The sequence below is a fragment of the Bos mutus genome, chromosome 25 (genome assembly GCF_027580195.1).
Source record: "Bos mutus isolate GX-2022 chromosome 25, NWIPB_WYAK_1.1, whole genome shotgun sequence".
Lineage (NCBI taxonomy): Eukaryota > Metazoa > Chordata > Mammalia > Artiodactyla > Bovidae > Bos > Bos mutus.
Window position 1 is genome coordinate 30,815,439 of NC_091641.1, and position 27,675 is coordinate 30,843,113.

The 27,675-nt window shown below is 49.1% G+C and overlaps 1 protein-coding gene across 3 annotated transcripts in view; it reads right to left on the bottom strand.

Moving 5' to 3' along the window:
- SNX29 (sorting nexin 29) overlaps positions 1-27,675 on the bottom strand; it is a 591,844-nt gene that overhangs the window by 61,005 nt on the left and 503,164 nt on the right. For all 3 annotated transcript variants that reach the window (XM_070363126.1, XM_070363128.1, XM_070363127.1), the window contains one exon: positions 3,084-3,223. In XM_070363126.1, the coding sequence (XP_070219227.1) occupies positions 3,084-3,223 (140 nt within the window). The remainder of the gene's footprint in view (positions 1-3,083; positions 3,224-27,675) is intronic.

Consider the following 27,675-nt stretch of genomic DNA (forward strand, 5'->3'; position numbering starts at 1 on the left):
GCAGAGACAGGACATGATGACATGGAGGTCACTGGCAAGGACAGAGCAGGGTGAGGCTTGCCTTCTGTCACCCCCTCATGAAATGATCTGCAAGTTCCAACCTGTAGCACCATCTGACTTCAAAATGACAGAGGAGGAGAGGGCAGCGAGCGGTGGAACTGCAAGGAAAGCTGTTTGATATCAACTGGATTTGAGACCAAGGTTGAGTCCAGGGTCTCGTGTCAATATTGTGTCATTTGCCACAGTCTCTTTTGTATGTTTTAAAGCCCATGCAATGGAACCCCACGTTCTCCATGCTAATTGGGCACAGAGCTTTATTTCTCAGCTGTGATCGATGGCAGCCAGCGTGGCTGGGACTGCACAACACACCAAGACGCTCCTGTGTTAACAGGCAGTTGTCATAATTCCACAGGCTGGAGTTTGGTGCACGCTCTACCAGAACTGCCTGGACCACCCACCCCAGCAGTGGGGGCACCAGCTCACCCTATGAGGCAGCCTATTCTCACACTTGAGGTGGGCAGCCTTTTGTAACATCAGGGTCTTAGGACCATGTCTTGGACTCCATTTTCACCAGGAAATCTGATCCAAACACACATGACTCAGTGAGAATTTGATTTCCAGTATTCATCACAGGCCAGGGGGCTGCCTTTAAAAGAAGGGGGGCTTCCCTGATGGTCCAATGGCTAAGCCTCTGTGCTTCCAAAGCAGGGGGCCTGGGTTCCATTCCTGGTCAGGGAACTGGATCCCTCACAGCGATCCCACATTCTGCAACTGAGAACCAGCACAGCCAAGTACATACAATATGCAATGTTTAAAAAGAAAAGAAGGGGGCCTCCTCTCATGAACTGTAGTGGTGTTTTCAAAACAAAACCAAGCCCCTAGTGGCACAAATAATAGAATGAAAGAAAAATACCATATGGTGTATTCTATTTGGAGGGGTGGAGGGGGAGACATCTTTTTTATCAGAGATAGCAGAGAACAACTGAATCTTCTCATAAAGGTCCTAAAACAATTAGAAGGATGCGAGTAAGCGGATTTGGCTTCAGTTTCAAAGCCTGGAGCAGGTTCAGTTCAGTTCAGTTGCTTAGTTGTGTCCGACTCTATGACCCCATGGAAGGCAGCACGCCAGGCTTCCCTGTCCATCACCAACTCCCAGAGCTTACTCAAACTCATTTCCATTGAATCGGTGACGCCATGCAACCATCTCATCCTCTGTTGTCCCCTTCTTCTCCCGTCTTCAATCTTTCCCAGCATCAGGGTCTTTTCTAATGAGTCAGCTCTTCACATCAGGTGACCAAAGTACTGGAGTTTCAGCTTAAGGATCAGTCCTTCCAATGAATATTCAGGACTGATTTCCTTTAGGATGGACTGATTGGATCTCCTTGCAGTCCAAGGGACTCTCAAGAGTCTTCTCCAACACCACAGTTCAAAAGCATCAGTTCTTCGGCACTCAGCTTTCTTTATAGTCCAACTCTCACATTCATACTTGACTACTGGAAAAACCATAGCTTTGACTAGACGGGCCTTTGTTGGCAAAGTAATGTCTCTGCTTTTAATATGCTGTCTAGGTTGGTCATAACTTTTCTTCCAAGGAGCAAGCATCTTTTAATTTCATGGAGCAGGTAAGTCCTGCCAATGTCTCTCTGGTTGGAAATTCAACTTGGAAATTCCAGAAAGTGTGAAGCCAAAGATACTCCCCACACACAGAAGCAGAAATAAGCCCCATTTTGAGTTATAGCATCACTGTTAAGACAAAACAGATCCACGAACCCTTAGCACACCCATTTTGAAGAGCTCCAGGGAAACTCTTGTATTATCAGCAAACCAGTCTTTATCAAATGACAAGTCCCAACCTACTTTCAGAGGCCCATGGGCTTGCTATATGGATCCTTAGGTCTATTGTTTCCACTGCAATGACAACATTTTAGAAATCATATACAGTTGACCCTTGAACAACATGGGTTTGAGCTGAGCGGGTCCACTTATATACAGATATTTTTCAATAGACATATTAGAAAGATTTTTGAAGGTTTGCAATGATTTAAAAACTCGCAGATAAACTGCATAGTCTAGAAATACTAAAAAATTAAGAAAAAGCTAGGAATGTCATAAATGGATAAAATAAATGTAGACACCCAAAAATATGTGTTATCTGACTGTTTGTGTCGTAGGTAAGGTCAATAGTAGGTTATGAGCAGCTAGGTTTGGAGGGAGTGAAAGGTTATACACAGATTTTCAACTGGGAGGGAGGCTGGTGCTTCTTACCTCCGTGTGATTCAAGGGTGGAGTATAATTATCTTCTCTAGCATCTGAAGACTCAATAAAAACTAAGAGCAGCTTCATTGTTTGGGTTCCCTGAATCCAAGCATGCAGATGTCTTGATATGATGAGAGATGGATGAGGACTATGGGGAATAATCAGCAATAAGGCAGTGAGGCCCACCGGCCCCAAAGTGTGGCTCAAACAGATGTTCTCCAGCAACGTGACCCAAGGAAAGTTGGGTCCGGGGCAGGTGGGGTCAGCATGTGGATCACCAGCAAGGTATGTGGCAAGCTTGGGAGAAGCCAAGTTTCTTCTGCATATCACTGTGAGCAAAGACTTGGTTTCATAAAAAGCAGTGGCCACTGTGTTAATCGACGATTCAGAATTGTGATAATGTTCTAAGTGTCTAATACGTAAACATCTTTTTTGCTTTTACTTGTATACGACCTGTAATAACAAGGTCTATGTACCTAGTTTTAAGTTGGCTTATACTTAAGTCATACAAATATGAAAGTAATCTAAGTTGGCACCAGTGGGAGTCTTTCAAGAAGTTTCCTTGGGTTCACTGCTGACATGCTAAGAAAGTCTGAGAGAGACTACTTTAACTCCGGGACACCTGTAGGCTGCAATCCTTCCTGTGATCAAAATGTACCAAAGGACGAAACTGCAGAGTTCTGAATTTTGGGAAGCCTCGAATCAACAATGCTGACTTGCAGGCTCGCCCCCTCGGGTCTCCTGGGGTGTCCAGGACACAGGCGCCGCAGTGTAACCTCAGAGGAGAAGGCAGGCCGCACTGGGCGGAGCACGTGACCGGTACTCACACGAAGAAGGGCATCAGCTGGGTCAGGGTCTCCTTCTGGGGGCTGGCGGTAAACTCAGGGACTGCCTGGATGACTTTGTTCATGACGCTGCGCAGGTAGGTCTGCAGCTGCTTCCTGCGTTCCTCCACAAACTTGGCGTCCTGGGAAGACAGACAGACAGGCATCCTCAGGTATGCTTTCTGCTTTCCTCAACCGCCCAGAGAACACGCGACCAACAATCTTCTTTACCCAGAGCGAGTGCAAGTGTGCCTCAGGCTTTACACGTGTGACCACACTTAGCAACAGGGGAGATGCTCATGATGCTACTACTGTTGTGTGTGTGTGTGTGTGTGTGTGTGTGTGTTAGTCACTCAGCCGTGTCTGACTCTTTGCAACCCCATGGACTGTAATCGCCCAGGCTCCTCTGTCCATGGGATTCTCCAGGCAAGAATACTGGAGTGGGTTGCCATGCCCTTCTCCAGGGGATCTTCCCAACCCAAGGATCAAACCCCAGGTCTCTTGCATTGTAGGCAGATTCTTTATCATCTGAGCCACAAGGGAAGCCCCACTATTACTGCTAAGTGGGGGCAATGCAGGTTCATGAAATTTCCTACATTGTATTCCCAGGAACGAATGAAATCTCAGCACCTGCAATGTGCCAAGCAGGGCACTGGGATCTGGGATAGACCATGAACACAAAGGGTCCCTGCGGTGGCCCTGCTGGAGGAGATAAATAAACCCAGTGACCACACAGGTCAGCACACAGCGTCACTCATCACACGTAGTGTGCCTCCCTCCAGAGGGGGTGCTTAATTTTGCCTTCACGGGAATTTTCTGAAATTGGAATCAGTCACCACTATTTAAGAAAGATTTCATTAATAAACAAATTCCACCCTTTCTGAGAAACTAGGAGACGTAGTGACACGGCCCCACTCCCAGGGCCACTCCAGGGGTGGGGGTCTGCTTGGTGTGGCCCCGAGGTAGGCACAGGGCCCCAGGTCCACATTCAGAATCCTCCTGGCTCACACCCCCATGTCTGCCTGGCCCTCGTAGGCAGGGCTGGCTTCCAGGCGTGCCCCAGGGTGAGAACATGGACCCGTGTGGTGACGTGCTGTCCCCATGTTGAAAATCTAAATAATTTCGGCATGAGGGGCCCTACATCTGCCTGTTGCCATGGGCCCCACAGATCCCAGAGCCCCACCTGCTCATATGCCTCTGAACTGGCTGGGGGGTGGGGGGGAGAGGGGGCTGGTTTGGAACAAGGAAACCGAGCCCGCGTTGGGGGTGGGGGACATCCTCCTTTGAGGAAGCGATGCTTCTTCCAGACTGGAGGCTGAGTGGGGTGAACAGGCACAGCAGAGCAAAGGGATGGGAGGAACAGGGTTACTCATCCTCACAGGGACACAAGACGCACTCTCTGATGAGTTTCACATGACAAAGGAGGGAACAGTGGCCCAGAGCGAGGCTGGGCTGCTCGCCCACGAGGCCTCACACCAAAAGCAGGACACTCATCGCCCCCTCGCCAACTGCCCCAGCCAGCCTGGGGCTCTGGAAGTCTGCAGGAGGTGCCCACACTCTCAGAGACACCTGAGGACAAGCCCTGTCCCGACAAGGCCCTGCCAGGAACCCAAGCGCAGCCGGGAGATTCTTAAGTGCTGCCAGGCTTAGCAAATAAAAAGACAGGATGCCCGGTGAAATCTGAATTTCAGATAAACAATGAATTTTTCAGTATTCATAACTCCATATTCAATAATTCATGACTCAATAATTTTTCGGTATTCAAGTATGGCTATACAATAAAACCTTTCCATATAATATTTGGGACTCACTCAGACTTGGAAATTATTCACTGTTTATCTGAAATTCAGATTTTACGGGGTGCCCTGAGTTTCATCTGCAGCCCTCCTCTGGATGCCAGCAGGGAGGAAGGAACACAGAGCATCTGTTGCCCCCTGGGGGCCGCTTCAAAGTCACAGCAAGGTCTTTTCTCCCAGAGCCACCCTCTGATGTAGTGCCTCAGTGGGATGTTTCTCCAGGGGAAATGGTGCTCCAACACTGTGGCTGGCCATCCAACTTGATTGCCAGCACGGTCCCAGGTTGGGGCTGGAATCTCGTGCAGTGGGGGCAGGAGGCATCAGGCCAGGAGAACCGCGGGTCCTCGCCCCAAGCTCAGCCACTCGGGCTCCGCTCACCCGTCTGATGCCTAGGTCTGCTCCGCAGTCTCCAAGTTTCAACCCATCATAAGCAATTAGATCCTCCTCCTTGGGAAGGTGATTAATATTCCAGGTTAATACTGAACGGAGCCACTCAGGCCTGGTTTGTAATCTGCGCAAGAAACCCTCAAGGACGGCTTGAAAGGCTTTGTGGCAGGAAGGCAAGAAAGGGGCTCAGCAGTCCCGGAAGAACTCATGGGGATTCCTCCTTTTTCAGAGGAAGGATGCTCAGAACTCTCTGAGCACCAAGGAGGGTGGGGATGGCTCCCCGTGCGGCTTGTGGGGCTGTGCTGGGCTATACAGTCCTGGGAGGGGAGGACAGGAGGACCCTCAAATGAAGGTCAGAGGATCCCACCCAGGATTCAAATCTGCCTGTTTTCACTAGGGCTTCTGCTGGCCCAGGTCCCAGGGCCAACAGGGGCTTGGCAGAAAGGTTACCACCTGGAGGAATCCCACATTCTTGCCACGCACTGAATCCTCGAGCTCTCCAGTCCCAGGAAACCCCAGCCAGCTTCTAATAAAACCCTGCATGGTAGCAATCTGAGTCTGACTGCTGAGCAATTTCTACTGAGCTGTTCAGAACAAGAGACAGGTATTTGTGGAGTCTTCATGCCTGCTCTGCGCTCAGCGCTTTCCCAGCGCCGCATATTTCCAGCACAGTGGAGGCTCGGGAAGGGTAGGGAAATTGTCCAAGGTCTCAGGACCTGGAGGCAGCTCAGTAGGGTCCCAGGTCATTGGCCGATGAGCAAGGGAGAGCTGCCTTCAATTCTGAAGACACTCTTCAATTTACAGAAGAAAAATCTATGGGTCTTTTAAACCCCAAGGCGTCTCCCAGTCAATACACAGTTTACACTTGCACTTGCCCGTCGGTTGTAGCAGAAGGAAGCCGGTCACACCGGAATGATGGGGATAGGGCTAGGATGGCGCGGGCTGTCCTCAGACCACGAGCCTTTGCCTGGACACACTGTCCTCAGATCTCAATCTCATCTGGGGGTCTGGACGCCTTGAGTGGCCACACACGACTCAGCAGGATTCGGTGAGGCTGCAAAGATCTCAGAATACCTCAGTCTTTCCCGGGACTGTCATTTCGTTTTTCACTATCAAAGTTCCAAATTATGGCAGAAAGTAGAGTGCATGGTATAATAAACCCTCATGACCCTTTATCTAATAAAGTCTTAACCCTTTCCCATATTTCATCATTTTCACCTTTTTGCTAAGCTGTCTTAAATTATAGCTACCATGATGTTTTACCCCTAAACACTCCAGGGTGCATTTCTAAAACACTAAGAACATTTTCCTATTGTGCCACAACACTGCGGTCACCTCTAACAAGGTGAACGATAATGTGTTGGTGTTACCTCATACCTAGTGTGTATTCGAACATCTGAATTTTCAAATGTGCCTACTGCTTATGGAATTTTTTTTTTTAAGGGTGGAGTCCATCCTAGAACAAAGCTGGCAATTCTCCAGCAGGTTGAATGCAGTCTGGTTCAGATCAGATTCCCCCTCGGGATTAGTGAAGTTCTGACCAAAAGTCCTGTGGCCACAGGACTGGAAAAGGTCAGTTTTCATTCCAGTCCCAAAGAAAAGGAATGCCAAAGAATGTTCAAAGTACTGCACAATTGCACTCATCTCACACGCTAGCAAAGTAATGCTCAAAATAGTACGTGAACCGTGAACTTCCAAATGTTCAAGGTGGATTTAGAAAAGGCAGAGGAACCAGAGATCAAATTGCTAATATCTGCTGGATCATTGAAAAAGCAAGAGAGTTCCAGAAAAACATCTACTTCTGCTTTACTGACTATGCCAAAGCCTTTGACTGTGTGGATCACAATAAACTGTGGAAAATTCTTCAAGAGATGGGAATACCAGACCACCTGATCTGCCTCCTGAGAAATCTGAATGCAGGTCAAGAAGCAACAGTTAGAAATGGACATGGAACAACAAACTGCTTCCAAATTGGGAAAGGGAGTTTGTCAAGGCTGTATACTGTCACCTTGCTTATTTAACTTATATGCACAGTACATCATGCAAAACGCTGGAATGGATGAAGCACAAGCTGGAATCAAGATTGCCAGGAGAAATATCAATAACCGCAGATATGCAGATGACACCACCCTGGTGGCAGAAAGTGAAGAAGAACTGAAGAGCCTCTTGATGAAGGTGAAAGAGGAGAGTGAAAAAGCTGATTTAAAACAACATTCAGGAAACTAAGATCATGGCATCTGGTCCCATCACTTCATGGCAAACAGACCGGGAAACAGTGACAGACTTTATTTTTCTGGGCTCCAAAATCACTATACATGGTGACTGCAGCCATGAAATTAAAAGACGCTTACACCTTGGAAGAAAAGTTATGACCAACCTAGACAGCATATTAAAAAGCAGAGACACTACTTTGCTAACAAAGGTCCATCTAGTCAAGGGTATGGTTTTTCCAGTAGTCACGTATGGATGTGAGAGTTGGACTATAAAGAAAGCTGAGCACCAAAGAATTGATGCTTTTGAACTGTAGTGTTGGAGAAGACTCTTGAGAGTCCCTTGGACTGCAAGGAGATCCAACCAGTCCATCCTAAAGGAAATCCGTCCTGAATATTCACTGGAAGGACTGATACTAAAGCTGAAACTCCAATACCTTGGCCACCTGATGTGAAGAAATGACTCATTTGTAAAGACCCTGATGCTGGGAAAGATTGAAGGCGGGAGAAGGGGACAACAGAGGATGAGATGGTTGGATGACATCACCGACTCAGTGGACATGAGTTTGAGTAAGCTCCGGGAGTTGGTGATGGACAGGGAGGCCTGGCGTGCTGCAGTCCATGGAGTCACAAAGAGTTGGACACGACTGAGCGACTGAACTGAAGTGACCAAAGGTACAGATGGTGGTGCCTTTTCACCGCAAGCTGCTAGTGGGCTTGTGTAGCCTAAAAACATGAACACCAGGGTGTAGGGGCTTCCCAGGTGGCACAGTGGTAAAGAATCCACCTGCCAACGCAGGAGACACAGAAACACTGGTTTGATCCCTGGGTCGGGATGATCCCCTGGAGAAGGAAACGGCAACCCACTCCGGTATTCTTGCCCGGAGAGTCCCATGGACAGAGGAGCCTGGAGGGCTACAGTTCATGGGGTCACAAAGAGTCGGACATAACTGAGCACAGACAGAGGGAGCTGCATCCCGTGCAGGTTCCTGGCCTCTCCTGAGAAGTGGCCCTCGAAAGCTGAAGCACAGGGCCACCGTCCCAGCCAGCGTCTGTGGGGACCCAACTCTGTGCCACATGGGATTGCCCAAGACACCACAGACCCATCTAAGATCCACCCAGCGAGACAATCACGTTCCAGGTGATCACATTCAAGGTGACCTTCCAAAACAGCTTGCACTGCTACTTGCTGGCTCTACTGTGCAGCGGCTAAACCACTGGAGCTATGGTTCCTCATCTGCAAAATGGGGTAAGGATGGTGTCTATGTCATTTGGGATAGCTTACGCTAAGCGCCTGGTGGCCAGCATTGTCTGCCAGTCTCTGCGATGGATGCTGATGTCTCTGGATGTTCAGCCAGGATGCCTTCCTCAGGGAGTGTCTCTGGGCACGGGGTGGGGACAGACTGGCAGACAGTAGTGCCCAGGCAGGGCAAGTGCTGGGAGGCCGCCTTCCAGAGGTGAGCAGGGGAGCGCAAGGGAAGTTCGGGTGAGAAACAGACAGGGTTTCACTTGAGGAGCCGACTCCTAAAGGGGCTCTTCAGCATCTCTTGCAGGAGAGACACCCATCAGGGGTCTAGGTGGGAGCCCTCAGTGGAGGAAGGGCATTCGAGGCAGAGGGAACAGCAACGTGGAGACTGTAGGCAGGAGTGCGGTTTATGGGAGCGGCACAAGGGAGGCCGGCGGGGCGGGGCTGGGCTGAGTGGCTCCCAGGAGCCGAGGCTGGAGCAGCAGGGGTTGGATCGCACACAGCCTCAGGGACCGTGAAAGAGGCCGCAGACGGAGGTGGGATGCAGGAAGTGCATTTAGAAAGACTGTTGGTGGCCAATGGGCTGTAGGCAGCCTGATGCGAAGAGATGCCTGTGAACTCTGCCCCCCTAGCCCAGGGTGCACATCGCAGCCCTCAGCGTGGCTCACATGAACCTTCTCGACATGGCCCAGCTTGCCCTGCCAACTTCCCTTCATGTTACCCTACCCTCAACCCCATCAACACACACCCCACATCCAGGCGATCACAGCAGCTCCGTAAACACTTGCTGTAAGAACGTACAAACGTGGGGGGGTGGATTTAGGGGAAACAAGGCAAGCCACCGGAGAGAATGAGCCCAGACAAGAGACGACAAGCCCCCTAGTGGGGAGAGACATAGAGAGAAGTGGCTGCAGGCTGGCTCCCTGGTCCCCAACTCCCCCCAGGCAGGGAGTGAGGGGCAGACAACGAGAGAGCAAAAATGGGGAGCCGGTCCTTCGGGGACCCTGTTGGTCAGCTGGCCCCCAGGGAAGAGACTGGCGTCCACATAGGGCCTGCCCTGCTGGATAGGGGCCAGCACTTAAAGGGCCATGGATCATGGTTGTGCTCCTGGGGCTGCCGCCAACACGCAGCATCAGTGGCAGTGGGCTGGATGGCAGCCCAGCTCTCGGAATGTGCCAGGCGCCTCTGGTGGCCGCTTAATGAGTCCTCGCTGCCCGTGGCCCTGCAGTCATCTTGCCCGGCCCTCTTATCATAATGCTATTGTCAGTTATGGTTGAGGACTAAGAATAGCAAAGGCAGTTAGTCCTCACGGTAAAAAAGAATACTCAGGACTATTTTAATGGGGGTATTTTTTTTTCTCCTTCCTGAAAAGGTTAATTTTATTTTGAGCTTCAAGAAGATAAAGACGCCATCAAATGAAGAAGAGCTATTTTTAAAACAATGGAAGGATGTGAACAAGACAACGAGCCACCATTCCTGGAACCAGACCCCCAGCCCCCTGTACTTTCCAGCCTATTCTTTCCTAGGTCCTTCCTTAAAACTGCGCCTCCTCAACCACACCCCGTCTCTCCAAGAGGACTGTCCCCACCCGTCTGCACTTCCAGAGTGCCTCTTCATTCCCATTTAAGTATATCGCAGTGATTTATACAATATATAGAAGGTCTTGTCCATCAAGGGCATCAGGCCCTGTCGAGAGAGGCCATGGCAAGTCAGCTGATCTGACAGTGCCTCACTGGCTGGAGAATCCCAGAACAATTCTAGGACTAGTTTCCCAAGGAGCCCAGCATCAGTGAATGACTTCAAGTTCTATTTCAGAGCCGACAACCCAGGTGGGACATCCTGATGGGCTGGTGTCATTCGTTCATTTACTCGATGATCCAGCCACAAATTAGTTCACTCATTAATGCAACAGATAGCCTGCTGTGAGACAGGCGCTACAGGGGAAGGAATAAATCAGTCTCGAATCCTGCCTTCACAGAGCTTACAGTCGATGGAAAAGATAGACTAGCTGATCATTACAAAAAGTGCGATGAGGCCAGGAACACACAGGATAAAGATGCGCACAAGGTCTGCTGTGGGGAGGGGGGAGTGTGTGTGGGAAGCGCACAGTGGGGTAGGCAGGCCTTTCCCAGGATTTATAATAGTTACAGTAGCATCAGCAGCAACAGGAAGAGGAGGTGTTACTATTAACATTTACTGAACATTCTGAGTGTGTGCATGCATGCTCAGCCATGTCCGACTCTTTGCGACCTCATGGGCTGTAGCCCACCGGGCTTCTCTGTCCATGGAATTCTCAAGGCCAGAATACTGGAGTGAGTTGCCATTTCCTTCTTCAGGGGCCCTTCCCGATCCAGGGATCGAACTCAGGTCTCCCGCACTGGCAGGTGGACTCCTTACCGTTAGCACCACCTGGGAAGACTGAGTACATTAAATGCTTTATTGGATTCGCACAGACCCACTGGGATAGATACATTTTAGTATCCCCATGTCAGAGAGAGAAGCTGACATTCAGAGAGGTGGGGGCGAGGGGCAGTGTCCAGACACGTGACTGCTGAGGGGTGGAGACAGGACTCGGCCCTGGAAGCCAAGATCCCTCTACTCTAAGATAGAGGCAGAAAAGGGTGTTCTGCTCTGAGAACCACCTGGAGTCCAAAGACCACAGCCGGAGGGCTGTTCTGGGGAGACCATCACACACTTGCTAATGGGAAACCGAGGTGAGAAAAGGCCTGTCGCTGTTGCTTTAAACACGCTGGACGGGGACTTCTGAGAGCAATGAAGCCCAGGCAGGAAGGACCCTCGTAGCAGCTTTGCAAACATCACTGAGCCCCTTCGATAAGCATCTCATTGGGTGTTTTTAGCAAAACCGCACAAAATATCTTCACTTGCCTAACTCGGAAATAATAAAATCGCAACTTAAAAAAGGAAGCTCTCCTAATCTGTACACCATGAGTGGGTCCCCAGAGGTCAGGACAGAGGTGCTGATGTTCATTCACATCTGGGCCAAACAGGTAGGCGTGGCCTGGCTGTTTAAATGAGTCTGGTTTCCCAAGCTTTCTTCCAGGCAATCATCAGCTGGATGACGACCTGGAAAATCACCAGGCTTCCCTGGTAGCTCAGCTGGTAAGAGAACTTGCCTGTCATGCAGGAGATCCGGGTTCGATAATTGGGTTGGGAAGATCCCCTGGAGAAGGAAATGGCAACCCACTCCAGTATTCTGCCTGGAGAATTCCATAAACAGAAGAGCCTGGAGTGCTGCAGTCCATTGGGGTTGCAAAGAGTGGGACACGGCTGAGCGACAAACCACTTTCATCAGCTGGAAGGACCAGATGTGAATGAAGCGGGGAGGAGGCCTTTATTTAGAGTAGTTTGGTGGAGAGGGGAGGGCGGCGAGGGGTGAAGAAGGCCCACGCGTCTCTAAGGCATCCTTGCTGAGAATTTCAGGTTCTAAGCCTTGACCGACACCCACTAATTTAGAGACCAGAGCCACTGCCCCATGTGCCGGGCCAGGGGAGCACAGTCCTGTTAGTTGAATTACTTTACCCCCAGTGACTCAGCCTGGCCACCATTTACCAAGTAGCCTGGTGATGGGCTGGGATGAACAGAGACAGACAGGAAACAGGCATAGCCCCGTGGGGGTCAGCGTCTCCCGGTCGGAACATTTACTGAGTCCCGGGATGTTAAAGTTATCCACCCAAGCAAACACTGACTTGAAGCCTTCCCTGCCATGCCCAGTTAGTCCGCGTGAAAAACACCTAGTTCTTGGCCTAAAGGCATGAACGGCCTCTCACTCATCTATACACTTGAGCATCCACCAAGTGGCAGAGTGGAGGGTCCTCCACTTGCCCATCCACACCTGCCCTGGATGCCTGCCTCATTCCAGGGCCCGTGATGAGCAGGGGCTGGAGAAGGAGAATGGGACGGCTGCCCTCATGGAGGTGGCCATCAAGATCCCCTCCCTTCCAACACTGCTGGGCCAGACCCTGTGCTGGGGGCCCCCGAGATGAGATGACAAGTCCTGGTTTCGGTAGACACCACCAGGAGGTCAGGGCCGACACTGGCAGAGCAGGAGGAGAGTTCCTGGAGTGGGGGTGGCACGCCCTCTGAGCTGGGCTGCTGGGAATCGGCAGGCACTTCTAGCCTGGGTCTGTGGTGGGGGGCCGGGTGGAGGAAAGGAATCCAGATGGAGTGCCTGAGGGGGGTCGGAAGACATCCTTTTGGTGGGGGTGGGGCGTGTGTGTGGACTGAAGCAGTCAGGCTTTGGAGAGGTAAGGCGTGAAGTCTGTGTAGAGGGTCTGGGGGAGACCGAGTGCATGCACTGGGGGTTCAGGAGGCCCAGAAGTCGAGACTCGGGGGAGGAACAGAAAGGAGTTGATGAGGACTTCCCTGGCGGTGCAGTGGTTAAGACTTCGCTTTCACCTTCCAATGCAGGGGGTTCAGGTTTAATCCCCGGGAGAGGAGCTACAGTGCCTGGACTGTGAAGCCAGCTCCTCTGTCTCCATCAGTGGCACAGGCTACCACTCCCTCAGGAAGGCAAGGGGCTACTGAAAACAGAACTGCCTCCCTCACCATATAAAAATATAATAAAATAAATAAAAATATTTCTTATTTTTAAAATATTTTTAAAAATATTTCCCATTTCTTGTGGAAATAGGAGTTTCGACAAGACACACAGCAAGATGCGTGACTCTGCCGGCAGCCCCGAGGATCTGAGGGCTTCCGGTTGAGACACTGCCTGTGGTGGGAAGAGAAAGGGCAGGTTCCAGAAGACACCACAGACCCCAAAGTCCTCCCCACACTTCCTTCATGAAAAACGCCAGGGGGCTTAGGGCTTGCACCAAATCTAAGCTTGCACTTCCTATTGATCCAGGAGACACTCCTCCTCTTGTTCAGAAAGCCCCCAGTGAGGCTACAGACAAGCCTCATGGCTCACAATACCTCACTCAGAAATGGGGAAAACAGATCAGACCCCCAGGGCTGGGCAGCTCAAGGAGGGAACACAACGCGGAAGAGTTTGAAGAGTGTAACACGGCACTCGCGTGATGTACGTGAACTACGCTAAATGTCAGAAGAGAAGGCGGATCCCGACCCCCACCCGCAATGAAGGGAGCTCCACCCCACACCTGGACTGCAAACACAAGAAGCAAAGCAAGTCTCCATTTCACAAAAGGAGCAGCACCCCCACCCCAACCTCCAGGGCTCCAGGTGCATTTACACTTTCCTCCCACGCACTTCTCAGAATGATCATCATAGTAATTACTGTGATACCGTTTATTGCCAAGCTTCTGTGTGCTGAGCACTATGTGGAGTGTCCCCCTGAATTACCTCAACAGACCCCTGCGACAGCTCTATGGACTAGATACTAATATTCCCATTATGCAGATGAAGAAACAGAGGCTCCCAGAAATTAAGTACCTCCCCTACAGTGACCCAGCTAGGGAGGAACAGCTCTGGGATTGTAGGGCCATGTCTGTCTGAGTTCAGCTCATAACTGTGCTGCTGTCCTGGCTCTTAGGGTCAACGTATTCATAAACAGCAGGATTTCTACAGCTTCGCTGAACATAGGAATGAAAAAACAGAGTAGCCCTGCAGTTCACATGGGGTGAACCAGATACCAGAGCTCTAAAAACTCCCCTTGTGGCACAGCGTTATGCATTGTGGCTGGATAAGTCTCATTCTTCCATGCCCGTCAGTAGGAGGGGGATTACGGACAGTAGCTTTAGAGCAGCCTCTGCGGCTCAAGAAGCGCTGGATACAGGGACCTGTCCGCCCACAGGCGGGCAACAGCCTGCAACGTCTCTTCCCCGCTCCGTGACGCTGGCACAGGCTGGGTCCTAGATAGGACATGACAAATGATCTCCTAGCAGTAGAACAGAAGGCTCTGTCGCAGTCAAAGCCCATTTTTCTCTGTTATTGACTTTGCAGCCAAGGCAACCTGCAGGCTGGACAGCTGAGGTGGGGATGGGGGAAAGGCTGGTTCATGCATTCACTGGGAAAAACTCAAGAGTGGGGGGAAAAAAAGACTGTATCCACATGCAAGTGTCTCTTCCCAGAGCTGTGAGCTCCAGTGTGGGAGGGGCCAGTGGGTAACACAGGTAAGGACAGGTGCCAGTGGGGACAAGGTCAGCAGGAAAGACACAGCCGCAGCTTTAATCCCAGTAACTGCTGCCTCGTGGGGAAGTGGGTCCACTGTTCCCAGATCGCCTAGATTTTTTAAAAAGTGAAATCCCAGATTTTTAAATATTGAAAACCATAAAAGATTTAAAGTCCAGGTGGATCAAACAAAACAGAAGACAGGCCACAATTTCAGATGTCTGATCTAATGAGATGCTCCGTAACTTAGAATGCTTTCCACAAATTTATGGAAGGAAGACCTAGGACCCGGGATTATTTAGGAAAGCAGCATGGTGTGTCCACAAGGATCACTCAGAGCTGAGCTCAGCCCCAGCTACGGCTTAGCTGGGCGACCCCTGAGCAGGTTATCTCCACCTCTCTGGACCTCAATTTCTCCACTCGTGCAGCACAGCCCAGGTGGCTCAGTGGGTAAAGAATTCACCTGGCAATGCAGGAGACATTAACAAATGTGGGTTTGATCCCTGGGTGGGAAAGATCCCCTGGAGGAGGGCATGGCAACACGCTCCTGTATTCTGGCCTGGAGAATCCTGTGAACAGAGGAGCCTGGTGGGCTACAGTTCATGGGGTTGAAAAAAGTCAGACATGACTGAAGTGACTAGCACACAGGACCTAGAGGATTATTATGTGATCAAATGAGACGATGTTTGCAAAACAAAAACTGCAGCTGTTCTCAATCCATGGTAGACATTTAATACACAGACATTTCCTTTTTCGAAGCTGTCACAATTCAGGTCTGTCAGCCATATTCTTTAGGCTGGCAAATTAATTTGGTCAAATTAAATATAGTACACTACATGACCCAGTGTACTGTAAATCAACTATACTTCAATAAAATTGAAAAAATAAATAGAAGATATACAGACGCTTTACCGTCTGAGCCACCAGGGAAGTCCTATAGTTCACTACACAGCCTGCAATTCCACCCTGAGCACCTATCCTGAGAAATTCTCACACAGGACCCTGAGGGTCACGGACAAGGAGACCAATGGCTGTGCTGTTTTGAGTGGGGACCAGTCAGGAGCCACTGGGGGGCATCTCCGGAGTAAAGGACAAGTGAAATGTGGTGGTTGTGTCCTCCCCAAAATACACTGAACAGTCACAGAAGCAAAGGACAGGCTGACGCGGCCACATGAATAGAGCTGAACAGGAGGCTGAGTCAAAAAAGTGAAAGGATGGAGGCTAGGACTATGCCATGTAAGTAAATTAAAAACATGCCTAGTACAACATATTCTGGAAGGAAACACACAAATTTCCAGCTCTGAGCCAAACACAATGGAGCAGCTATTTGTGGTGGTGAGAAGAGCTGATGGGAGAAGGGCTTCAGAGTGAACACTGAGATGCGTGCGTCAGGAGCTGGGCAACAGCATGAACTCGCTGTTTTGTCTGGGAAGTCCAAAGAGGAAAATCAGAGAGGAGGGATGTATTTCCTCTTTCTGCAACTGTTTAATGCCAGGACCTCCGTCCATCAGATCCAAAGACCCTCGTGGGATCCTGGGTTCCTATGTGTCCTGCCCTGAAAAACTCCAACAATTTCAGAGGCTGAGACCAGAAATTGAGAGTGCCTGCATGTATTTTATGTCCCAGTCTTCCCTGAGGGCTCCGTGGGGTCTCACTTCCCTCCCTCTCAACCGCTCTATGCAACTGTTTTGTCTGCGGGGGCCCCAGACAGCACAGCGATTGCTGGGCAGACAGATGGCACGCACACAGCCATTTCCCCGCAATGCCCTGGACCACTTCACAGTTCACTGCAAGTATTATGGTCACACAGGGTCTGCTTTAGAGAAAGTTTTAATGGCAGCAACAGCAGCGTTGTGTGGAGCCGTCTCTGACTGTCTTAATTGTAGTCTCTACAACCAGTATAAATCTTTAACTGCTGATGCCACAGCCTGAAATGGCTGTTTGAGCAGAGAGAGGCATAATGGAGCCAAAACAATGCCAGGCAGTGCGTGTCGAATGCCAGGACTTGAGAAGACATGGTTATGAGTGTTATTTCTGACCCCAACATTTCACCAATGAGGCTCAAAAACATTAAGTGCTAGGCCCAGGATCACACAGCTAAGGAGCAGTAGTGTCAGGATAGGAACTGACTAGAGGGCCGGTCTTCCTCTCGCTGGGCCCAGACATCACGCCCCAACGGAGGCCCCTCCGGGGGTGGGTCATGGCTGGGAGGAACAAGCAGGCTTCAAAGCCAATGAAGAGAAGGTGGCAAGGTGGCTGTGTCCCTCTCGAGAGTTTGCAGACAGATGCCAACACCCCGGCCCCGACCACACGGCAGGGACCAGGGGCGCACACTCCACCCTCTAGGGCCCAGGCCTGATGCGCGGGACCCAAGGGTGATGGCGACATTGGAGAAGCAGGATGCTCGGCATGCCGCTGCAAGGGGACTTTGGGGGCCTGCAGGGCCACTCCTCAGCTTTCAGGGGAAGCTGCCAACCTAGGCTGTTAGGGGAAATCCCTCAGCTCTCATAACGGCTGGCAGCTAATTCACATGTTTGACTATGATGGTGCAGACAAAATCAAATACATCCACAGGCCATCCAGAAGCCAGAGGAAAAAAATCACCAGGTCATCAAACACAGATCTCCGCAAAATGAGTCCCCCCAAGCTATGTTACTGGTGGTGGGGCGGGGTATGGATCCATGCTTCTGGGAGCCAAGCCCCTTTCCAGAGAAACAACCCAGACAGCCCAGGAAGGGGTGGAGCCCAGCTCCGGAGCAGAGTTGGGGCTATGCTACACATGATGGCCTGCTCTGGACTCCTTCCCTCGATTACCCTGCTAGCAACAGAATGCCCAGCACACCCGCCCTGGGGCTAGACATTCAGAATAACAGGATTTTTCTTAACTCTCAAAACACACTACTCAGGGAGGTGATGGTATCTCCAAAGGCATGGAGACGCACAGAGATGAATTTGCCTGTGGTCATGACAGAATGACCAGAGAAATAAATCTCTTAACTATTTATTTTTAGCTGCAATGGGTCTTCACTGCTGCAGGCGGCTTTTCTCTAGCTGCAGTGAGTGGGGATAACTCTCTAGTTGCGGTGCGAGGGCTTCTCGTGTGGTGGCTTCTCTTGTTGCAGAGCGTGGGCTCTAAGCTGCATGGGCTTAGGTGCCTTGGGACATGTGGGATCTTCTGGGACCAGGGATCGAACTTGTGTCCCCTGCATCGGCAGGCAGATTCTTAACCGATAGACTACCAGGGAAGTCCCGGAGAAAGAATTTGAACTCAGGTCCAGTGAACCTCCAGGGACTCTGTTGTCTTACACTGTTCTTTGTCTACACAGGGGCAGGTTACAAAAAATCCATTCAATTCAGAAACTCTGACTGACCTCTACCACGTGCCTGCTGCAACACTGGAGGGATGAGGAGGAAGAGGTCAGGGCCAGGCCATCTGAGTTTAAGGCACACTGAAACTGTTTTATCTACAATGTTTCTGACACCAAGTGTGTGGAGGTTCTTCTTCCACACCAACAACCAATTCTCAAAAGTTTTGGACAGGGGCTTAGTGTCCAACAACTCAACTCAATTCTGACACTAACTACCTGAGATTATCATCAGACCTCACAGATCAAGGGCTCAGTCCCACGAGACTGCCCCCGCTTCAGATGCCAAGTCCAAGTCCAAGCTAATGGTTAAGTGTTAGTTGCTCTGCTGCTGCTGCTAAGTCGCTTCAGTCATGTCTGACTCTGTGCGACCCCATAGACGGCAGCCCACCAGGCTCCCCCGTCCCTGGGATTCTCCGGGCAAGAACACTGGAGTGGGTTGCCATTTCCTTCTCCAATGCATGAAAGTGAAAAGTGAAAGTGAAGTCACTCAGTCGTGTCCGACTCTTAGCGACCCCATGGACTGCAGCCCACCAGGCTTCTCTGTCCATGAGATTTTCCAGGCAAGGATACTGGAATGGGTTGCCATTTCCTGACCAACTGGCTATAAATCGGTGGTTCCCGCGACACCCTTAACTGGTTCGATACTTTGCTAGAATGGCTCACAGAACTCAGGAAAAGAGCTTACATACTGTCATCAGTTTATCACGAAGGATACAACTCAAGAACAGCCGAATGGAATAGACGCAGAGGACGAGGGCCTGGTGAGGGGACGAGGCTTCCCTGCCCTCTCTGGGTGCACCACCCTCCCAGCCCCTCAAGTGCAAAAATGACAGTCACTCAGTCGTGCCCGACTCTTCAGAGCCTGTGGACTGTAGCCCGCCAGGCTCCTCTGTCCATGGGATTTCCCAGACAAGAATACTGCAGTGGGGTGCCCTTCCCTTCTCCAGGGGATCTTCCCGACCCAGGGGTTGTACCTGGTTCTCCTGCATGGTAGGCAGATTCTTTACTGTCTGAGCCACCAAGGAAGCCCCTCAGCACCTCAAAATGTGTGTCAATTCAGAAGCTCGCCAAACTTCAGGCTTGAGGATTTCTATGGAGATTCCACTAAACAGCAGTGATTGACTAAACGATCGGCCACTAGTGATAACTCAATCTGTGGCCCTTCTCCCTCCCCAGAAGCTAAAGGTTCCAACCTACTAATCACGCCTTGGTCCTTCTGGGGACCACCCCCCATCCTCAAGCTACCTAAGGACTCCAGCTGCTGGTCATTTCATTACCATACAAAAACCCACTCTTACCGAGCCAGAATTTCTAAGGGTTTTAGAAGCTCTTGTGTCAGACCCAATATTGTCACAAAAGCTGCTCCTTTCACCCCACTCAGGAGATTACAAGGGGTTTGTGAGTTTTCTGTCAGGAACCAGGGACGGAGCAAATATGTATTCCTTATTATATCACAGTATCATAAAACCAAATGGATGAGATGACGTTGGGAGGATAAAGGGATTATTTTAAATTTACTTGGGAATTTTATTTACACTGGACAAGGTCTCTGGAGTTTCCTTTTCTGAAGTACAATGCTTATTTAATTTATATGCAGAGTACATCATGAGAAACGCTGGGCTGGAAGAAGCACAAGCTGGAATCAAGATTGCTGAGAGAAATATCAATAACCTCAGATATGTAGGTGACACCACGCTTATGGCAGAAAGTGAAGAGGAACTAAAAAGCCTCCTGATGAAAGTGAAAGAGGAGAGTGAAAAAGTTGGCTTAAAGCTCAGCATTCAGAAAACGAAGATCATGGCATCCGGTCCCATCACTTCATGGGAAACAGATGGGGAAACAGTGCAAACAGTGTCAGACTTTATTTTTGGGGGCTCCAAAATCACTGCAGATGGTGACTACAGCCATGAAATTAAAAGACGCTTACTCCTTGGAAGGAAAGTTATGACCAACCTAGATAGCATATTAAAAAGGAGACATATTACTTTGCCAACAAAGGTCTGTCTAGTCAAGGCTATGGTTTTCCCAGTGGTCACGTATGGATGTGAGAGTTGGACTGTGAAGAAAGCTGAGTGCCTTAGAATTGATGCTTTTGAACTCTGGTGCTGGAGAAGACTCTTGCGGGTCCCTTGGACTGCAAGGAGATCCAACCAGTCCATTCTGAAGGAGACCAGTCCTGGGTATTCATTGGAAGGACTGATGCTGAAGCTGAAACTCCAGTACTTTGGCCACCTCACGCAAAGAGCTGACTCATTGGAAAAGACCCTGATGCTGGGAGGGATTGGGGGAAGGAGGAGAAGGGGATGATAGAGGATGAGATGGTTGGATGGCATCACCGACTCGATGCACATGAGTTTGGGTGAACTCTGGGAGTTGGTGATGGACAGGGAGGCCTGGCGTGCTGCAGTTCATGGGGTCAGAAAGGGTTGGACACGACTAAGCGACTGAACTGAACGAACTGAAAAATAAAGTCAGGGTCAAATAAGGAACTGCAAGTCAAGACATGCCCCGACTCGGGGTCTTAGTTTCTGTGTCTGTAAAAGGCGAGTGGGTGCTGTCATCGTGCCGTGACTCAATCAACATGACATGCGAGGCGCGGGGCCAGGAGTTGGGATCCAGGGGTGACTAAGGGTACAGCACAGAAAGCTGGTGCTCACAAAATATCCACAGGGTCCACATTCCTCAGTCACCTCTGGAGGGAGGCGGGGCGCCAGGACAAGTTCTGGCCAACAGGCAGCGGACGCGAGTGGGCCCTGCCAGTTCCGGGCGGGGGCGGCTCAGGGCTGGCGTGTCTCCCCCATGCCTCTCTGCAGGGAGAGCTGCGGTGACCTGGGGGCCATTCCTTTCCCCTCCTCCTTTTTCCTCTTGAACGCTCCTTCAAGATGTGCTCTGTCCTTCTCCCTTCCAGCCTCAGATGACCTGCTCATGGCAGAACAGCTGTGGCCTACCCTACCCCACAGATGGGGGCCACTGAAGCACAGACCTGCCTGGCACCCAAGATTTAATCCAGGCTCCTCGACTCAGAGCCCCTGGGAACCAAAGGGCATTCTGAAGTCTTGTGGAGTTCGGGGGTCTTCAAAGGAGGTTCCTGCAGGGTTCCCCGGAAGTGTCTCGAGTCGGGGCTGCACCCGGGGAACGAGGGGAGGCTCTGATTCAACAAGCAGCGCCCCCTCTGTCTGTTGAGGGTGATGTGGATGGTGATGCTGGTGATAACAAGAGCAGCCATGGACTGAGAGCGCACTCCCTGCTGGGCTCAAGGTTGAACAGTTTTCATATATTACTGGGTCTGATCCTCATACTCTGGGTGGGGGGCACTCCTGACCACAAATATCAGATACTAAGACCAACAAGGGGGACATCCCTGGTGGTCTAGTGGTTAAGACTCAGCGCTTCCACTGTCGGGGATAGGGGTTTAAATGCAGGTCAGGCAACTAAGATCTCACGTGACCTGTGGTGTGGTCAAATAAAATAAATAAAGACGTGATGTAAAAAAATGGCTTAGGATTTTAGAGCTAAGGAGACATGATGAAAGGAGAAACTGATTCTGCCAGGAGTCAAGGTGCTCATGCTGCGTCACTGAGTCATGTCCGATTCTCTGTGACCCTGTGGACTGTAGCCCTCCGCCCCCTCCCCTCCTCACGCCACCCCCCCACCCCAGCCCCGGCTCCTCTGTCCATGGAATACTGCAGGTAAGAATACTGGAGTGTGTTGCCATTTCCTCCTCCAGGGGATCTTCCCAGAGAGTCATATATATGAATGACCAACAGGGAACAAACTGAGAGCGCGGGGTTTAAATCTGTGGCAGCAGCGAGTTCTGCCCCAACTAACGTGTGGAGAAAGGGATGAGCTAGAGGCCTCTGTTCTACCCTGGTCACCGGTGTCCAGCCCTGGGACCGCGGGGCCAGTGCACAGATGCCAGCAACTCCGCACAGGAGTAAAGACATTCCTCCTCTGACACACACAGAATCCAGCATAAACTGAGGGTTTGCTGCTCTGTGCCACGCCCTGTACCAGCGCTTTGAATTGGTGGTGAAGAACCTAAGCTGGTTAGACCACCTGGGTTTGAAGCCCAGCCCTACCATGTACTAGATCTGTGGCCCTGGAACAGTTACTTCAGCTTTATCATCTCCGAGAGGGATGATGATAGTAGGAGTTGCAGCCCCGGCACAAAGTAAGCACTCAGTCTGCGTCAGCTGAGACCATTGTCATATTCCTCGTTGTGCCATTTAATTCTCACAAATAACCTACGGGTTCAGCATAGTAATTATCCCCACTGGCTGATAAGTACACAAAATACGGTCTTCATGCACTAAAAAAATGCTATGCTATGCTAAGTCACTTCAGTCGTGTCCGACTCTGTGCGACCCCATAGACGGCAGCCCACAGGGAGAATCCCCCGTCCCTGGGATTCTCCAAGCAAGAACACTGGAGTGGGTTGCCATTTCCTTCTCCAATGCAGGAAAGTGAAAAGTGAAAGTGAAGTCGCTCAGTCGTGTCCGACCCTTAGCGACCCCATGGACTGCAGCCTTCCAGCTCCTCCGTCCATGGGATTTTCCAAGCAAGAGTACTGGAGTGGGGTGTCCGAGGGATGATTAGAAGGAACTTAACATGTGTTGTGATGATCAGCCTCAGGAAAGAGACCGGAGCGATGAGTGGGTTTTGGCTGGATTTGGTGCGATGTCAGGGATGGAGGTGTGCTTAGTATAAGTTTTCCAGGCAGGAGACCCTCATCTCCCCAGCTAACTCTTCAGTACTACCGTTCACTGACCAGAGTTGAGGCTCTTAAACCAGCTTTGTCTGAAGCCCTTGATGAAGCCTTGATGTCTTTTGTTGTTCAGTCGCTCAGTTGTGTCTGACTCTTTGCAACCCCATGGACTGCAGCACGCCAGGCTTCCCTGTCCTTCACTATCTCTTAGAGCTTGCTCAAACTCAGGTCCACCAAGTCGGTGATGCCATCCAACCATCTCATCCTCGGTCTCCCTTGTCTCCTCCTGCCCTCAATCTTTCCCAACATCAGGGTCTTTTCCACTGTGTCTTAAGCTTTTGATAAACATAATATTCAAAAAAAAAAAAACCCTTTGTATGCTAAGATGCCCTGGATTTCAGAGATTTCTTTTCATCTCTTCTTCCCTGGGGTAATCAAGTGGACAATGGCCTTTGAAATCCTGGCTCCACTGCCTCTATATCCTTTAGATGGCTTTACTGAGGCTGAGATTGTAAGAATTTATAATAGGTAATTTTTCTTCTTTTCTCCTTTCTTACTTTTGCCTGTCCAGCAACCATCCCCTCCATGGCTCTGTTAAGAAGACTAAAATAATCCTTTCAAAGATCTCCTGTTCCTCACTTTCAGTTCAGAGGCAGGGAAGGGCTGCCCTCATCACCCACCCCTCCAGCCACAGAAGCAGGCTCACATGAGACAGGTCCAGCAACTGCAAGTTCCCTCTAGTCACAGACACTGACGTACCATTTCACACCAGTCAGAATGGCTGCGATACAAAAGTCTACAAGCAATAAATGCTGGAGAGGGTGTGGAGAAAAGGGAACTATCTTATACTGTTGGTGGGAATGCAAACTAGTGCAGCCACTATGGAGAACAGTGTGGAGATTCCTTAAAAAACTGGAAATAGAACTGCCTTATGATTCAGCAATCCCACTGCTGGGCATACACACTGAGGAAACCAGAAGGGAAAGAGACACGTGTACCCCAATGTTCATTGCAGCACTGTTTATAATAGCCAGGACATGGAAGCAACGTAGATGCCCATCAGCAGATGAATGGATAAGAAAGCTGTGGTACATATACACAATGGAGTATTACTCAGCCATTAAAAAGAATACATTTGAATCAGTTCTAATGAGATGGATGAAACTGGAACCTATTATACAGAGTGAAGTAAGCCAGAAAGAAAAACACCAATACAGTATACTAACGCATATATATGGAATTTAGAAAGATGGTAACAATAACCCTGTGTACGAGACAGCAAGAGACACTGATGTATAGATCAGTCTTATGGACTCTGTGGGAGAGGGAGAGGGTGGGGAGATTTGGGAGAATGGCATTGAAACATGTATAATATCATATATGAAACGAGTCGCCAGTCCAGGTTCCATGCACGATACTGGATGCTTGGGGCTGGTGCACTGGGACGACCCAGAGGAAGGGTATGGGGAGGGTTCAGGATGGGGAACACAGGTATACCTGTGGCGGATTCATTTCGATATTTGGCAAAACTAATACAATATTGTAAAGTTTAAAAATAAAATAAAATAAAATAAAAAATCTAAACCAGGAAAAAAAAAAAAAAAAGAATGAGCACAGAAACAAAAGAAACACAAGACGTGCACTCCAAAAACTACAAAACATTGTTGAGAGACACCAAAGAAGACCTAAATAAATGAAAAACAGCCCATGTTCATAAAAAGGAAGGCTTACTATTATAACGATGATGAGTCCTGACATTGATCTATGGATCCAACAAAATTTCTTACGAAAATTCCAGTTGCTTTTTTTTTTTTTTTTACAGAATTGACAAGCTTACCCTACAATTCATATGGAGGGACTTCCCTGGTGGTCCAGAGGCTAAGACTCCGTGCTCCCACTGCAGGGAGCCCAAGTTTGATCCCTGTCTGAGACCTAGATCCCACGTGCTGCAGCTGAAGACCCCATGCGCCACAACTAAGACTTGGCACGGCCCCATAAGTAAATAAATAATTCACATAGACGGTGAGGGACCCAGAAGGGCCAAACTCTCTTGAACAAGAAGAGCAAAGCTGGAGGATTGACTTCTCCATTCCAAAACTTAACACAAAAGCTACAGTAATGAAGGCAGAATGGTACTGCCACGAGGACAGGTATTTAGATCAATGGGGAAAAGCTGAAAGTCCAGAAATGAACTCTCACATTTCCAGTCAATTGATTTTCCACAAGGATGACCAGACAACGGCATGGGGGAATGGGCTATCTTTTCAGCAAATGGTACTAGGACAGCTGGATACCCACAGCACAGAATGAAATTTGTTGCTGTTCTTCAGTTGCTCAGTTGTGTCCGACTCTTGGCCACCCCATGAACTGCAGCACACCAGGCTATCCTGTTCATCATCTCCCAGAGCTTGCTCAAACTCATATCCATTGAGTGGGTGATGCTATCTTGCCGTCTCATCCTCTGCCACCCCCTTCTCCTGTTGCTTTCATCTTTCCCAGCATCAGGGTCTTTTCCAATGAGTCAGCTCTTCTCATCAGGTGGCCAGGGTATTGGTGCTTCCGCATCAGTCCTTTCAATGAATATTCAGGGTTGATTTCCTTTAGGATTGACTGGTTTGATCTCCTTGCAATTTTTTAATTTCATGGCTGCAGTCATCATCCACAGTGATTTTGGCGCCCAAGAAAATAAATTAAATATGTTTAAATTTTAAATAAATTAAAAGACACTTGCTCCCTGGAAGAAAAACTAATACAAATCTAGAAAGCATATTAAAAAGCAGAGATGTTACTTTCCTGACAAAGGTCTGTATAGTCAAAGCTATGGCTTTTCTAGCAGTCGTGTATGGATGTGAGAGTTGGACCATAGAGAAGGCTGAGCAGCGAAGAATTGATGCTTTTGAACTGTGGTGTTGGAGAAGACTCTTGAGAGTCCCTTGGACTGCAAGGAGATCCAACCAGTCCATTCTAAAGGAAATCAGTCCTGAACATTCATTGGAAGGACTGATGCCGAAGCTGAAACTCCAATACTTTGGCCATCTGATGCGAAGAACTGACTCACTGGAAAAGATGGGATGCTGGGAAAAGGCAGAAGGCAGGAGAAGATGGAGACAAGAGAGAATGAGATGCCATTCAACCAGGATGGCATCACTGACTCAAAGGACATGAGTTTGTGCAAGTTCCAGGAGATAGTGAAGGACAGGGTAGCCTGGTGTGCTGCAGTCCATGGGGCTGCAAAGAGTCAGACACAACTGACCGACTGAACAACAACAAAGAAAACAGTCTGTCACTGTTTCCATTGTTTCCCATCTGAAATTAGACCATTTCTTTAAACCACATAAATTATCTCCAAATGAATCACAAAATTAAATGTAAGCACTAAAACTATAAAACCGCTAGAAGAAATCGGGAATAAAGCTTTGTGTGGTTAGGCAAAGCTTTCTTATATACATCAAAAAGCATATGGAACAAAAGAAAGAATAAGCATATTGGATTTCGTCATAATTAAGAACTTGTTTTCTGGAAAGGACATCATCAAGAAAGTGAAAAGGCGACTCTGAATGAAAGAAGATATTTGTAAATCATCTATCTGATAAGGGATTTATATCTAAAACACATAAAGATCTACTGCAACTTAACAATAAAAAGACAACCCAACTTTAAAATGCTAAGCATCTGAATAGGTATTTCTCCAAAGAAGAGATACAAAGATAAGGACATGAAAAAAAATGCTCATTATCATTAGTCATCAGGGAAACACAAATTAAACCACAATGTGATATCACTTCATACCCATCATGGTGTATTTAAAAAAAAAAAACAAATAATGGTAAGTGTTGGTAAGACTGGAGAAATCAGATCCCTGATACACTGCTGATGCGAATATAGAATGGTGCATCACTTTGGAAAACAAACGGTTCTTCAAGGTGTGAAATACAGAATCACCATCTGATCTAGCAATTCCACTCCTGGGTGGAATGAAATGAAACAAGAATATGAAACGAAAGAGAAAGGAAAATATATGCCCAGCTCAGCTTTGTCCATAGTAGAATTATTCATCATAGCCAGAAAGTGGAAAGCCAAGTATCTATCAACCATTGCATTGATACACAGGATGTGGTATATCTACATAATGGAACAGTATTTGGCAGGAAAAAGGAATGAGGTAGGACTTCCCTGTTGGTCCAGCAGTTAAGAATCCGCCTTAAAATTCAGGAGATGCGGGTCGGGGAACTAAGATCCCACCTGCCCCACAGCAACCAAGCCCTCAAGCCACAACTAAACAGCCTGCCTGCTGCAACCACTGAAGCCTGCTCACCGCAGTGAAAGACCCTGCATGATGCAATGAGGATCCCGTGGCTGCAACTGAGACCCAACACAGCCAAATAAATGAAATGAATAAATACATTAAAAAAAAAGAATGCAGTGCAGATACATAACACAGATGAACCCTGAAAACATTCTTCTGTGAAGTCACAAAAGACTATATAGCATATGACTCCATTTATATGATAATATTTCCAGAACAGGCAAACCTGTAGACAAAAGAAGAAGATTAAAGCTATCCTAAAAAACGAATGAGCACATCATCCAGACAGACTAATGAAATTTAATTTCAGAATTTTTGCTGGAACTGCTGGAAAAGAAGCTCTTTCTTCTGGGATTGCTGTCAGGATGACAGACGGCTAAAAACTGCCAGCAGGTCTGTCTTGGACAACACCTGTCAAGGAAGAAGCCAGCACAGAGAAAGCAAGGGAGAGAGGGAAGGAGGGAGAGAGAGAGACCAGTTCTGATGG